General features: G+C 34.4%; 2 protein-coding genes across 2 annotated transcripts; both read left to right on the forward strand.

Annotated features, from left to right (window-relative positions):
- The first annotated feature begins 291 nt into the window (after window positions 1-291).
- Window positions 292-1,985, forward strand: LOC131601962 (UDP-glycosyltransferase 79A6-like). Its single transcript, XM_058873899.1, has one exon. The coding sequence runs from the start codon at window positions 351-353 to the stop codon at window positions 1,755-1,757; it is 1,407 nt and encodes a 468-aa protein (XP_058729882.1). The 5' UTR covers window positions 292-350; the 3' UTR covers window positions 1,758-1,985.
- A 7,082-nt stretch (window positions 1,986-9,067) lies between these two features.
- On the forward strand, window positions 9,068-10,926 carry LOC131607003 (licodione synthase-like). The gene is made up of 2 exons (XM_058879068.1): window positions 9,068-9,990; window positions 10,172-10,926. Exons 1-2 carry the CDS (start codon window positions 9,115-9,117, stop codon window positions 10,820-10,822), a joined length of 1,527 nt encoding a protein of 508 aa, XP_058735051.1. The 5' UTR covers window positions 9,068-9,114; the 3' UTR covers window positions 10,823-10,926.
- Window positions 10,927-13,052: the final 2,126 nt, after the last annotated feature.

Raw genomic sequence — 13,052 nt, forward strand, 5'->3', positions numbered from 1 at the left:
AAATTAAGATTGTGATAGATCATAAAATCAATTTAGATCTTAAAAGTGTTTACTATACCTAACTTAAATCTTGCAAAACCTAACTCGCATATCACAATCATAGTTTCTGACCCATACTTGTGAGCATCACTATTTTCATGAAAGACAAAATATATACAAATTCATTCTTTTAAATGATTTTTTTATGACACTTTACATGTAGACTATGTATAAAGTAAGTTTTTCTAATTTAATTTTCCTAACCACAAAAATTGTCGGTCTATTATCCTCTATATATAAGCACCTATGAACACCATTGTGAAGAGACCATTCTCATAAACAACACAAACTTATAAAACAATTAGACAAAGATGAGTAGTGAAACCAAAACCAATGGCAATGATGAGCTTCATGTAGCCATGTTTCCTTTCCTTGCATTTGGTCACATAAGTCCCTTTGTTCAACTATCCAACAAACTATTCTCTCATGGAATCCACATCTCATTCTTGTCACCTGCATACAACATTCCCAAAATCAAAGCAACCTTCAATCTCAACCCTGCCATCCAAATCATCACCCTTGACTTCCCAAGTAACATCCCAGGTAACACATCTGAGTTGCACCCTGACAATTTTGGTTCTATCTTTCATGCACTAGACTCAATGCAAGATCATGTGAGAACCCTTTTGTTGAAACTCAAACCCCATTTTGTTTTCTTTGATTTTGCTCAAAACTGGATACCAAAAATAGCTTCTGAACTTGGTATAAAATCTGTTCATTTCTCAGTCTATTCTGCAATTTCTGGCTCTTATCTGTCTCCAAACTCAAGACTTTCTTCTGCTGAGGCTGAAAATAGAGACATCACTTTAGAGGATATTAAAAATCCTCCAGTTGGGTATCCTGAAAAACACAAACTTTCCCTTCAAACCTTTCAAGCAAGAACAATCTTCATGATGATCTTCCAAAGATATGGCAACAATCCAAATGGTTCTGATAGAGTCATACAGATTCTTAGTGAATGCTCACTAATAGTGTTTAAAAGTTGCAGGGAAATAGAAGGTCCTTACATAGATCATTTTCAAAACCAGCTCAAGAAACCAGTTCTTGTTTCTGGAGTACTTGTTCCCGAGCCATCGACCGATGTTCTCGACGAAAAATGGACAAAATGGCTAGATAACTTTCCAGCAAAGTCAGTGATATTGTGTTCCTTTGGTAGTGAAACATTTCTAAGTGATGAACAAATCAATGAGCTAGCAACTGGTTTGGAGCTTACAAATTTACCTTTCATTTTGGTCTTAAACTTTCCATCAAATCTCAATGCTGAGGTTGAGCTGGAAAGAGCATTGCCAAAAGGGTTCAGAGAGAGAGTGAAGAGTAGAGGAATTGTGCATAGTGGTTGGTTACAGCAGCAACTGGTTTTGAAACATGCAAGTGTAGGGTGTTATGTGTGTCATGCTGGTTTTAGTTCTGTGATTGAAGCTATGGTGAATGATTGTCAGTTGGTGCTGTTGCCTTTCAAGGGTGATCAGTTTTTGAATTCTAAGCTCATTGCTTATGATTTGAAGGCAGGGATTGAGGTGAAAAGGAGAGATGAAGATGGGTTTTTTGAGAAAGAGGAACTGTTGGAGGCTGTGAGAGGTGTTATGGTGGAGGTTGATAAAGAGCCAGGGAAAGAGATAAGAGAGAATCATAAGAAATGGAGAGAGTTTCTGTTGGATGAGGAAATTCAGAACAAATTTATCATAGATCTGATTCAGCAGTTGAAGTCTTTGGTTTAGGGAATGTTTGGTTTCAGTTTGAGTTAGGTAGAATAACTTTGATGTTTCAACAAAATCACAATGTTAGTATGATTGTGATTTCATGAAACTCAATGTCCCTTTCCTTGAAGAATAAAATTTGTGGAACCCTTTAGTTTTTTTTGTTTTCACTCTTGAAGTAATTGCTAGTGTTTCAATGTGTTAGATTGGTTATTATCAATTTATCAATTTCCTAATGAATGGTTATTATGTATTTACTGCTTGAGTGGCAAAAATTGATAACAAACATGGGTTCTCTAACCTGCTAGAACATGTAAGGTGAAAGGTTAGAATCTATAAGTAGCAAATCAAACATGAAACGTGCAACTCCACTGACACTGAGGGTTTAAGTAAAAGGTTTTGAAGAATTTCACCCCAAAACCCTAATTGCGGTTGCGATAGCGGTTTAGGCCACAAACAACGGCTGCTACAACCATTATTATTGACAGTGTCCTGTTGAACCTTACTACTGCTATGTTATTTCTCTATAGTGTGCTACTGACACTTCATAATTGTTGGTGATTTTAGTATCATCAATGCATTTTGGTAGTAATGTGATTTACTATAGGCCAATGCAATTATGCGTTAAGTTTGAAACGAGTTAGGGTAGTGCGGAGTGCACGCTCGTCGAGCCAAACGCGTAATTGAATATGAATAATAGAAACGGGCATAACGTTTCGTTTAAATAGTTGCACCCGTTCCCAACGGACATAACGATTCGTTTGAATAGTTGCACCTGTTCCCAACGGACATAACGATTCGTTTGAATAGTTGCACCCGTTCCAACAGACATAACTGTTTTCCGAAAAGGTGTGTCTGTTCGTTTCTATTATTGGTTTCCTATATAAGGAGTCTTTTGGTCTCGATTTGTAATACGAAATCATACACTTCCTCTACATTCTGATCTGTTCTCCATTGTCAGAAACAGATTGATTCTTCAAGAATTATCCCCGCAAAGATTTCGTGAACCCAGACAAGTATAGGGTCGAAATACTTTGTTCGGAAAGTGAACGAACACGATTCTTGAAGATATCCAGGATTATCATACCAAATATCTAACAAACGAACAAAGTATTCTTTCTGATAATCATGGCTGGAGGAGGAAGCACCGTCAAGGAGATGACTAAAAGTTTCGGAAAATTGGACAAGTTTCAAGGACAATTTACATATGGTGAACACACGAAAAATTTACATCATAAACCGGGTACGTTTTATTATTTCTTATTAAAATTAAAGCACCGTAAAAAATTATGATATCAAGATTCACAAACATGAAATTTTCTAATAGATGATATCAGAGTATGATTATCGATATTATGATTTTTTCGGTAATGATTAAAATGATATAAAGTGTTTTGAATATATGACATATAATAAGCCATTATATATGTGTTTTATTTTAAGAAATAGATAAACACGTTGATAGAAATGTCATTAAAAGAAACAAGATTATGTATAGATAAATTCCTACTAAATCATATCTTACTGCAATTCATATGCGTGTGATTTCTTTCTTGAAATGGTTATGAGTGTGGATATCATGTATTAAACTCATGTTATAAGAACCATTATGCAGTCATTGTTTTAATTACTTCAAATGACTTGTTTGCTATTTTGTCTGTATTATAATGTTGTTTGGTAATATAATTATAAAATGAAACAGTACACCGGTGCGTATACCAATATATACGTTGCTTGGTAATATCTTTTTAAAACGAAACGGTACACCAGTGCATATACCGGTATGTACATAATATATATATATATGGCAATAATAAAATTTATTTTGAACCAATGTGTTGTTTCGTTGTAAATAAAATAATAATAATGAAATGAGGCGGTGACACAACCCTTGGCTTGAAACGTGATATCTCTACCAATTGAACAGACGTGACTGCCATTAATAATTATGAATATGAAACAATATATACATTCATAATTAGGTGCAGGTATACAATTAAATTCACATATATAATTTCAAATATGTATGATTATATATTATGATTTTGTGACGGCAACGATATGATGAAAACAAACACTCATGTTTGTCCAGTGAAAGGTACATATTTGAATGTAACTTACATGTTATATATTTAGTGATTAATTATATGTGGTTCAAGTTAATATTGATATTTAATTTTTGAAATTAAAGTTTGTTTATCAATAAAGTGGTCAAATTCATGAAATTAGATTCTATCAATTTGATTTAATTTCACGGTCAATTACGAGAAAGAAAAAAAAAAAAAAAAAAAAAATTGTTTGAATTTTCAAACTATGAAATGAAATTGAATTTTGATTTGTACTCTATGTGAATAACATGCTGGTATTAAATGAGACTTATTATTATAAAGAAAGATCATTCAAAGATGGATCTTAGAGTCTAATATAACTATTGAATTCCGAGATGTGGAATTTGAGAATCTTATCGCGGAGGATAAGGAATTCAAGATTCCCACAAATGACAACCTCGTGAGGAAGGTTCTCTACGGATTTATTAAAAAATAAATCAAAAGTTCGTCAATGATTGTTGAAAAACAAATCGAACTTAGAATTGGGAGAAAGTCTAAAAGGCTAAGGATTTAGGACCGAACAAAATCGATTGTTGGCATATTTCTTGCATTCAATAGAAGAAAAAGGTGAGAATTTTGTTCGAAAGGTTCCTATTAATCTTCGAGTGGAAGATGATCATAAAGAGTTACAATGAAGATGTAATTTCAAGGGACTTCTCTTGGAATGATGTTATCCAAGATGAAATGGAATCAACAATGTCAAATCATACTTGGTTGGATGCAAGTGAGTGTTTAGAAGGAAGTATCATAAAGATGGTACACTAAACACCTACAAGTCTAGATTAATAGCCAAGTGTTTAGACAAGGAATGTGTTAATTATTTAAACACATATGCACTAGTAGCAAGGACGGCAATAATTAGAGTATTGTTTGCATTAGTTTTTGCATGAACTTATAGTTCATCAAAAGGATGTCAAAATGACATTCCTAAAATGGAGATCTCGATGAGGAGATTTACATGGAGAAAACAGAAGGTTATATACTTTCTACTGATGAACAAAAAGGTGTACAAGCTTGTTAAAACCTTGTATGGATTAAAACAAGCACCAAAATAATGGCATTAAAAGTTTGACTTTGTCATTGTAAGATTCTCCGATTAAGGAGGAAACTTAAAATTAAAGAGGAGACACACAAGTTAGGGGGAGAATTCTCAATCTTATCAAAACAAGAATTCAAAGAGTATGTCATCATCAAAAAGGGGGATATTGTGAAAAATATATCTTATATCTAATTTTGATGAAGACAAAGGTTATCAAAGAGGAAAAAGGATCAAAAGTTTCATGCACATCAATGATGAAGTTGATCAAGAAGGTTGAACATAGAAATTCAAGTGAAGATTTGAGAGAAGTGAACATAACCAAGGTACTCATTGCAATTTATATTATACTATTTTAAATTGCTCTTAATTTCATCTCTCACTTCATCTGAAAACCTTCTTGCATCATCATGCATGATTATCTAAATATATTTCTTCATCTAATTCTTGTGACAAGTGTTTGTACATAAAGTTGATGACATGTTGATCTTTGGCACCGACCAAAATCAAGTTGATAAAACAAAGAATTTCTTGTCGTCAAAGTTCTCCATGAAAGATATGGGAGAAGCAGATGTTATTCTTGGTATTAAGATTAAACGGGAGAATAGAGGGATTTTAATTATGCAATCTCATTACATTGAGAAAATACTTAAGAAGTTCAATTATGGAAATTGTTCTCCAGTAAAGTACTCCCATGGATCCAGGAGAAAAGCTTATGCCAAATACAGGTAAACCTGTGGATCAACTCGAATACTCAAGAGCTATAGGCTCTTTGATGTATGCTATGATTAGCACTAGACCGGATATTGCTTATGCGGTTGGAAAGTTGAGCAGATTTACTAGTAATCCTAGTAGACATCGTTGGCATGCGATAACTAGGGTATTCAAGTACTTGAAGGGTACTATGAATTATTGATTGTCATATATGGGATTTCCTTCGGTGTTAGAGGGTTATTCGGATGCTAGTTGGATAAATAATGTTGAATATTCATCCTCTACAAGTGGATGAGTGTTCTTGCTTGGGGGAGGTGCCATCTCATGGGCTTCCAAGAAGCAAACATGTATAACTAGTTCCACAATGGAATCTGAGTTTGTAGCATTAGCTGCTGCTGGTAAAGAAGCAGAATGGCTAAGGAACTTGGTATGTGAGATTCCGATATGGCCTAAACCGATATCACCAATTTCTATCCGTTGTGATAGTAGTGCCACACTGGCTAAAGCATATAGTCAAATATACAATGGAAAGTCTAGACATTTGGGTATTAGACATAGTATGATTAGGGAATTAATCATGAATGGGGTGATATCTATTGAGTTTGTTCGGTCGCAACAAAACTTAGCTGACCACTTGACGAAGGGGTTAGCAAGAGACTTAGTGAAGAAGTCGGTAATTGGGATGGGATTAAAGTCCATTTAAATCTATTAGTTATGGTATACCCAATTCCCTTCTAATACAACGTTAGAAGCAGAATTCAATGTGGAAAGATCATAGTTAAAGATTGGAGCAATTGTGTTTATCTTCCCAAGGTATGTGCTCAGACCTGCAAGTGATGGCTAGGTTGAAGTATATCTTCTTAATGGTTCTTTTGAAAAATTGCAAATGCAGGTGCAAGATTAAAAGGATCACCTATGTGAGCATGAAGTTTTGCCGCTTCAAGAAGCTTGGACTTGGCTTCCTATATGCTTATTAATGGATAAGGACACATGGCTTGTAAAGTGTCAAGTATGAATAGTAGAGTATTGTAAGAAACATATGTGTACTATATCTTTAGATATTCAAATGGATTGACGGGTTCAATCATTATGACACCCCGATTTTCGAATATTTGGAATGTGTATTTGTACTAAGATGAAAATTCAATCGTAAGACATTTTCTTCTATGCATTTGTTTGATCGTTATACTTGTAAAGTAAATCAAGGATTATACTAAAATGGGGGGAGTTTGTTGGTGATTTTAGTATCATCAATGCATTTTGGTAGTAATGTGATTTACTATAGGCCAATGCAATTATGCGTTAAGTTTGAAACGAGTTAGGGTAGTGCGGAGTGCACGCTCGTCGAGCCAAACGCGTAATTGAATATGAATAATAGAAACGGGCATAACGTTTCGTTTAAATAGTTGCACCCGTTCCCAACGGACATAACGATTCGTTTGAATAGTTGCACCTGTTCCCAACGGACATAACGATTCGTTTGAATAGTTGCACCCGTTCCAACAGACATAACTGTTTTCCGAAAAGGTGTGTCTGTTCGTTTCTATTATTGGTTTCCTATATAAGGAGTCTTTTGGTCTCGATTTGTAATACGAAATCATACACTTCCTCTACATTCTGATCTGTTCTCCATTGTCAGAAACAGATTGATTCTTCAAGAATTATCCCCGCAAAGATTTCGTGAACCCAGACAAGTATAGGGTCGAAATACTTTGTTCGGAAAGTGAACGAACACGATTCTTGAAGATATCCAGGATTATCATACCAAATATCTAACAATAATGAAGATGTGTTCGGTGCTTGACATGTTTTAGTGTCTGAAAAGATACTAATGTGCGTGGTTACTTTCAATCGCATTTATTTTCTCAAATTATTATCAGGCCTATTCGTCATCATGTCTGATTGGCGTTCATCTAGGTAAGTGTCATAGCTTTGAGCTTCTTATGAGATCAAACATTGCCTTCCTAATTTCCTTATGAGATGGCATCATAGTCACCAGGTTGTTTGTAGTGTCATCCAATAATGCAGGGATGACTTCCTCCACAAGCAAAGATGCATGCATCACAAAATCTTAATTGAACATGTTTTTAAAGTAGCACAACATGATCATCAATCTCTTTTGGTTTAGTGGTTACATTTTCACCAATTTTGACTAATGAGATGATCTTGGTGATATGGTACAAAAGCAAAGCCTGCAGAACAGAGCGAAAAATGGAATTGTAACTGCTGTGTTTATTTCTGGAAGAGTCCAACATGAGCTATATCTAGTGAAGAGTCCAACAGGAGGTATATCAATTAACCCGACTTCTTGCTTAGCAAACAATCTACCCCTCTCGGCAAATCTGTAAATAAAAAATGTAGAGATGCAGTCAAGAACCAATTCAACAATGAAGCACAGACACAATACAAGTATCGGATACTTACATATCCGATACGACGATACATTACTAATATTATTAAGTAACTATATGCAAAGAATTAATTAGAATATTGCAATTCAAACAAAGGTTTGGGGTTCTTCTAGCCGGCTCGCGGAGAAAGGTGTTTTACACTTTTTGTTGCATGTGCTTGGTGGGATTCCTTCCATTGGACCTATTGTTGAGATTCCTCATATTTGTGGACCATCGGAAAGAAGCCTCAGATAACTACGCGAGACTAAGGAATGTTTGATTCTGGTTCTAATTCAACATCGATTTCGCCTACCCATCTCCTACACTTCTGATCCACCCTGGTCCTCGGACAACCGGGGAGTTCAGCCTTTTATTTCTAAAAAAAGATTATACATACTTTTTTAACATAGTTGAGGTCGTTCGTCAGGAGGAGCTGTAGGGAATGGTATACCAAGCGTGCATGATATCGACTATCTTAACATTTGGTGCTAATGGTAAAAGGATGAAGCTCTATCATCCGCTCACAAGATGCTATCCAAAACTAAAGTTGTCCAGAACAATCTTGCCTCCAAAAGAATATAATCAGATGATAATGTGGGGTTTAACCAACAATAATAAGTAAAGTCTAACAAAGTATTCTTTTATTCAAAATTTAACCTTTGACATTCATTGTTTTGACATAATGTGAGTTAGAAGTAGTATCTCTCACGTGTGTGGTAGCTCTTAATTGAATGTAGACAATTCATCTTGACTCATCTCTCCTAAACTTAAGTTAGTTTAACTGAAATAGTAAATTCAAATTTCAAATTGTCTACTAATTAAACCCTTAATTTGATCAAATAAAGGATCCTAGTGATCATTTATAACACCGAAGCTATATATGGAGGTACATCATGAAGATGCTAAATGAATGGTTTACTAAACATCATTTAATTAAATGTATCTTACTAAGATAATTTCTATGAGTTTTCTAATCACATGTCTTGGTATCCATTTGTAGCAAACCTACGATCACAATAAATTTTATCGCCTAAAATGGTACATACTCAACTTCCCCTCAATTATTTTCCTCTACATAAGGACTTGAATTCACTCATCTTCTCATAGTGAAAATCAAAGAGAATAAAGCAATGGAACTTCAGTTTCTAGCACTCTCATTCTTCCTTTCATCTCTATTTTGCTACTTACTTTTCCAACAATACTCAAACCGTCACAAAAACCTCCCTCCTTCACCACCTTTCAAACTTCCACTCATTGGCCACATGCATCTCTTAGGTCCTCTCCTCCATCAAACCCTCCACAATTTCTCCCTCAAATATGGCCCATTGATCTCTCTTAACTTCGGTTCCGTCCTTTGCGTCGTTGCTTCCTCCCCTCATTTCGCCAAACAACTCCTCCAAAACAATGAACTATCCTTCAATTCTCGCATCCAAACCACCGCGATCAAACGCCTAACTTACGATTCCTCGCTAGCTTTCGCGCCTTATGGCGATTACTGGAGGTTCATTAAAAAACTTAGCATGAACGAACTCTTAGGCTCTCGTAGCATAAACAACTTCCAACACTTGAGGGCACAGGAAACACAAAGTTTTATGACACTTCTGGCTAACAAAGCCAAAACATCCGAAATCGTGAACATAACCGAGGAATTGTTGAAGTTGACGAACAATGTCATTTCTAAGATGATGTTGGGCGAAGTCGAGGAAGCTAGAGAGGTTGTCCGTGGCGTGACAGAGATCTTCGGAGAGTTTAACGTTTCAGATTTTATCTGGTTGTTTAAGAAAGTTGACTTCCAAGGATTCGGGAAGAGGGTTGAGGATTTGTTTCATAAATTTGATACATTGGTGGAAAGAATTATTTGCAAAAGAGAAGAGACGAGGAAGAAGAACAAAGGAGAGAATTCCAACCGTCAAGCTAGAGATTTTCTTGATATCTTGCTTGATTTTGTTGAAAATCAAAATTCCGACGTGAAAATTCAAAAGGTTCATATCAAGGCCTTGATTATGGTAAATCCATTATTAATATTCTTATTACTCTCAGCGTATTATTTATAAGAGAAAATTGACTTTTTATATTCATTAAATAATAAATGTATCTGATCGATACATTGCATGCATATACATATTGCAGAATTTCTAATTACTTTTAAAATGACTGCAAATTCTATGGGATGACATTTTATTGCAGGATTTCTTCACAGCGGGAACAGACACAACAGCTATATCAACCGAATGGGCGTTAGTCGAACTCATAAAAAATCCATCTATAATGCGACAAGCTCGAGAAGAAATCGACAAGATAGTAGGAAAAAATCGGGAGGTTGAAGAGTCTGACGTTCCGAATCTTCCATATCTCCAAGCAATCATAAAAGAAACCTATCGTCTTCACCCGCCGGTGGCTATGGTTACGAGAAGCTGCGTAACCGAGTGCAAAGTCGAAAACTATGTGATTCCGGAAAACACATTACTCTTTGTTAATGTTTGGTCTATAGGAAGAAATCCAGAAATTTGGAAAAAACCGTTGGAGTTTCGTCCGGAGAGATTCTTGAAAAATGGTGAAGGGGATTCGGTTGATGTTAGGGGGCAGCATTTTCAGCTTCTGCCGTTTGGATCAGGAAGAAGAATGTGTCCTGGTGTTTCATTAGCCATGCAGGAGGTTCCAGCGTTGCTTGGTGCTATTATTCAGTGTTTTGATTTTAAGGTTGTGGATCATGCCAGTGGTGAGATTTTGAATGATGTTGGTGATATTGATGTTGATGAACGGCCAGGATTGACTGCTCCGAGGGCTCGTGATCTTCTGTGTGTTCCTGTTGAAAGGATCAAATTTAAGGCCAATTAAAATTATTTAATGCATGTTACTTTGAATAATTTGTGCGTGATTTATCATGAATTTGTGTGAATGTATTTTTATTCTTGTTGTTTCATAGGTGACACGTGTCTTTTTGTAGTTTAAGAATAATTTTGACGTGTTTTGTCAAAGGGAAAAGATATATGTACACTAGTTTTAACATTTACACCGTATGAGTATGCAGAAAATATACTAGTTTTAATTTTTTATTAAATTTTCCTGCTTTGGTTTATGTGCAACCAACAATTTACTTGTTTTGTTCTCTACGGTGTACATACGGTGTTTGAGAAAGCCAGTGTAAGAATAGCACATCTGTTTGTCAAATTATTTAAGAGAAAAGCTAGGTTTACACAGAATTTAACACTCACACCGTATATTATACTCTTCTGTATACAATCTATAATTTTTTAAATAGTTTTTTTACCTTAAAATCTGTGCTATACTTTATTTGCTTTATAGTATATGGTTGGTGTCATATACGATGTTACAAGTGTACAAATAGCAAAGCTCATTATTTAAGGGTGTTTTAGTATGTGTGTTTTTCTATTCAATAAAAGAGTGGTTTTGCTCTTATAAAAAAAAAAGTGGTTTTGCTATATAATATATATTTGTATTCGTCTCAAGTACAAAAGAAAGTGTCTATAGGTAAGAATTACAAGAGACTATGTTTGTGTAATTTTTGTATTAGCTAAGCAAATACTATTTAAAAAATATTTTTTTATGGACATACTCAATTAGATATAACTTGGACAACTTTATAAAATTAAAAACATAGACGTAAAATAAACAATGTACATAACATATGCTAATTATACTTTCATCTGAGACATTCCACGATTTCAACAGTAAGTATGAGATATTTCATTGTCGCATCCAACTCGATAGATTCATTGATCTCGTAGCGTTAAAATTGTAAATATTATTTTATATCGTCGTTTGCCTTTAAGTTAAAGATTGGTGAACTTAAAAGAGTCGTCAAATGGACTGATGGAGAAAGATATTTAGTCTTAACCTCCCTGTGATTATCTCCATGGTCTAGGATGATTTCAAGTTTGGACTTCAAATCTTTGAATTTGATACTCTCATTAACCGTAAAATCGGAGATAGGACGTTCATGGTCAAAGTAAACAAATGCAAGATATGTCAACAAATTCATTTTTAATATGACATTTGTTATACTTTTTCTAGAACAACATAATTATATTTATAAAACAACCAAAGCAATATCGACTATACCCCTAGGTACATGGTTCGATTCCTGCGGGAGGCAAAAACAATATTTCCTGGGCAGCCGATAAGCGGACCTAGGGGGATTATTGATTAAGTCGGTAACATGCTCGGTTGGCCGACACGGTTGATGCGTGCAGCGGATATCGGGGTGTTACATCATCCACTTCTCACTCCTAAGAACATTCAACCTAGTTATCTTTAATGAATTTCTTATTTCTTCATCATTATGATAGACCAATTTCATAATTATCAACTTCCTCAACATCATAAATATCTTTGACGTAGTAATAAAGAAATTGAGGAAACTGGAACATGTATGTTTTATCTTGTAGATTCATGGAATTTTTTTTTTTGATATCCAAGCAATGGATTGACTAGAGGGGACAACTTCTCTATCCATCTCAAAAAGTTGGGTAGTGTACCTCCAACCAATCACATGATTCCATCTCATTTAACACATTTAATTATTTATTAAAATACTATAAATGTTTGTTGTTTTCAAAGCATTTTATAAAGGATGTAACGTTACCCAACTTTTTGAGTTGAGTAGATAAGAATTCACCTTGACTAGAATATTTATGAGATGGTTTATTTCCATATCCTTAAGAAGCACCAACATACTTCCAATAATAAGTGTGTTGCACATAAAATATATATATATATATATATATATATATATATATATATATATATATATATATATATATATATATATATATATATATATATATATATATATATATATATATATATATATATATATCATTTCTAATCCTTTTAACTCCTCCTTTGGGTTTAACTTTATCAGGTGGGAAGTTCTATAAGGAAATAAAAATCCACACACCTTTGTATACAACATTTTCTGAATAACAATATCTAAGGAATTAAAAGTTTTCAACAATTTCTCTCATTCCTCAATCAAATTCAACTATTTCCAATGGAATACTAGTAGCTTCTATTTTAAGAGTTGAAAGTTCACAAACACAAGGGA

This window comes from Vicia villosa, linkage group LG5, assembly GCF_029867415.1.
Source record: "Vicia villosa cultivar HV-30 ecotype Madison, WI linkage group LG5, Vvil1.0, whole genome shotgun sequence".
NCBI classification, from domain to species: domain Eukaryota; kingdom Viridiplantae; phylum Streptophyta; class Magnoliopsida; order Fabales; family Fabaceae; genus Vicia; species Vicia villosa.